Source organism: Oxyura jamaicensis, unplaced genomic scaffold (assembly GCF_011077185.1).
Source record: "Oxyura jamaicensis isolate SHBP4307 breed ruddy duck unplaced genomic scaffold, BPBGC_Ojam_1.0 oxyUn_random_OJ70805, whole genome shotgun sequence".
Lineage (NCBI taxonomy): Eukaryota > Metazoa > Chordata > Aves > Anseriformes > Anatidae > Oxyura > Oxyura jamaicensis.
The window spans coordinates 1-1099 of record NW_023310209.1 but is presented as its reverse complement, the minus strand read 5'-3'; the positions used below and the strand labels follow the sequence as shown (position 1 = coordinate 1099).

Genomic DNA, 1099 nt, shown 5'->3' with positions numbered 1-1099 from the left:
TGCATCACCCCTACATGCTCGTCTATACAACATCCTGCATCCCTGTGCATCCTCATGCAACACCATGCATCCTTGTGCATCCTCGTGCGACCCCGTGCATCCTCGTGCAACCTCGTGCATCACCTCTGCGTCCTCCTCTATGCATCCTCCTGCATCCCCGTGCAATCCCGTGCACCCTGGGCAACCTTGTGCAACTTTGTGCATCACCCCCTGCATCGTTGTCTATACACCCCCCTGCATCCTCGTGCATCCCCATGCAAACTTGTGCAACCTGGTGCAGACTCGTGCATCACCCCTGCATCCTCCTCTATACATCCGCCTGCATCCCTGTGCAACTTATGCATCCTCGTGCAACCCCCTGTAACCTTGTGCAACCTCGTGCCACCCCCTGCATCCTCGTGCACCACCCCCTTCATCCCCCTGCGCCCTCCTCTGTACATCTTCGTGCATCCCCGTGCATCCTCGTGCATCGCAGTGCAACCCCGTGCATCCCCATGCGACCTCGTGCACCCCCTTGCATCCTCGTGTGTGCATCCTCATGCATCCTTGTATGTTCTCGTGCATCGCCGTGCATCCTCGGGGGTCCATCCTCTAGCATCCCCGTGCATCCTGTGCATCCCCGTGCACCCTCGTGCACCCTGGTGCAGCCTCGTGCATCCTCGTGCATCCTCGTGCACCCTCTTGCATCCCTGTGCACCCTCGTGTAACCATCCCCGTGCATCCCCGTGCACCCTCGTGCACCCTCATGCACCCTCGTGCATCCTCGTGCACCCTCGTGCATCCATCCCCGTGCATGCTCGTGCACCCCCCAGCACCCCCCGGGGCGCAGAAGCCCCCCCCGCACCCTGCTGCGCGTGCGCGCGGGTGGGACCCCGCGGGCGTGCACAGGAAGGGGCAACCGTGCACGCGAGGGGGGGGGAGGGGGTGTGGGTTTGCGCGTGCACGAGGCGCGAGCACGAGGCGCGTGCACGGCTCGGCGGGCGGGCGCGGGCGGGCGATGCCGCGTGCACGAGCGGTCAGGGCGGGCGCGTGCACGAGGGGCGGGCGCGTGCATGGGGGCGGACGCGAGGCCGTGGCGCGCGTGAAAGTGCGCGCGCGC

At 65.6% G+C, this 1099-nt stretch overlaps 1 protein-coding gene across 1 annotated transcript; it reads left to right on the top strand.

The window, feature by feature from the left end:
* Positions 1 to 6: 6 nt before the first annotated feature.
* Positions 7 to 1087, top strand: LOC118159531 (the record flags this gene model as incomplete). The annotated part of the gene is made up of 2 exons (XM_035314099.1): positions 7 to 469; positions 500 to 1087. Coding segments are annotated over exons 1-2 (1003 nt in total), but the record flags the coding sequence as incomplete, so codon positions are not given.
* Between the last annotated feature and the right edge of the window lie 12 nt (positions 1088 to 1099).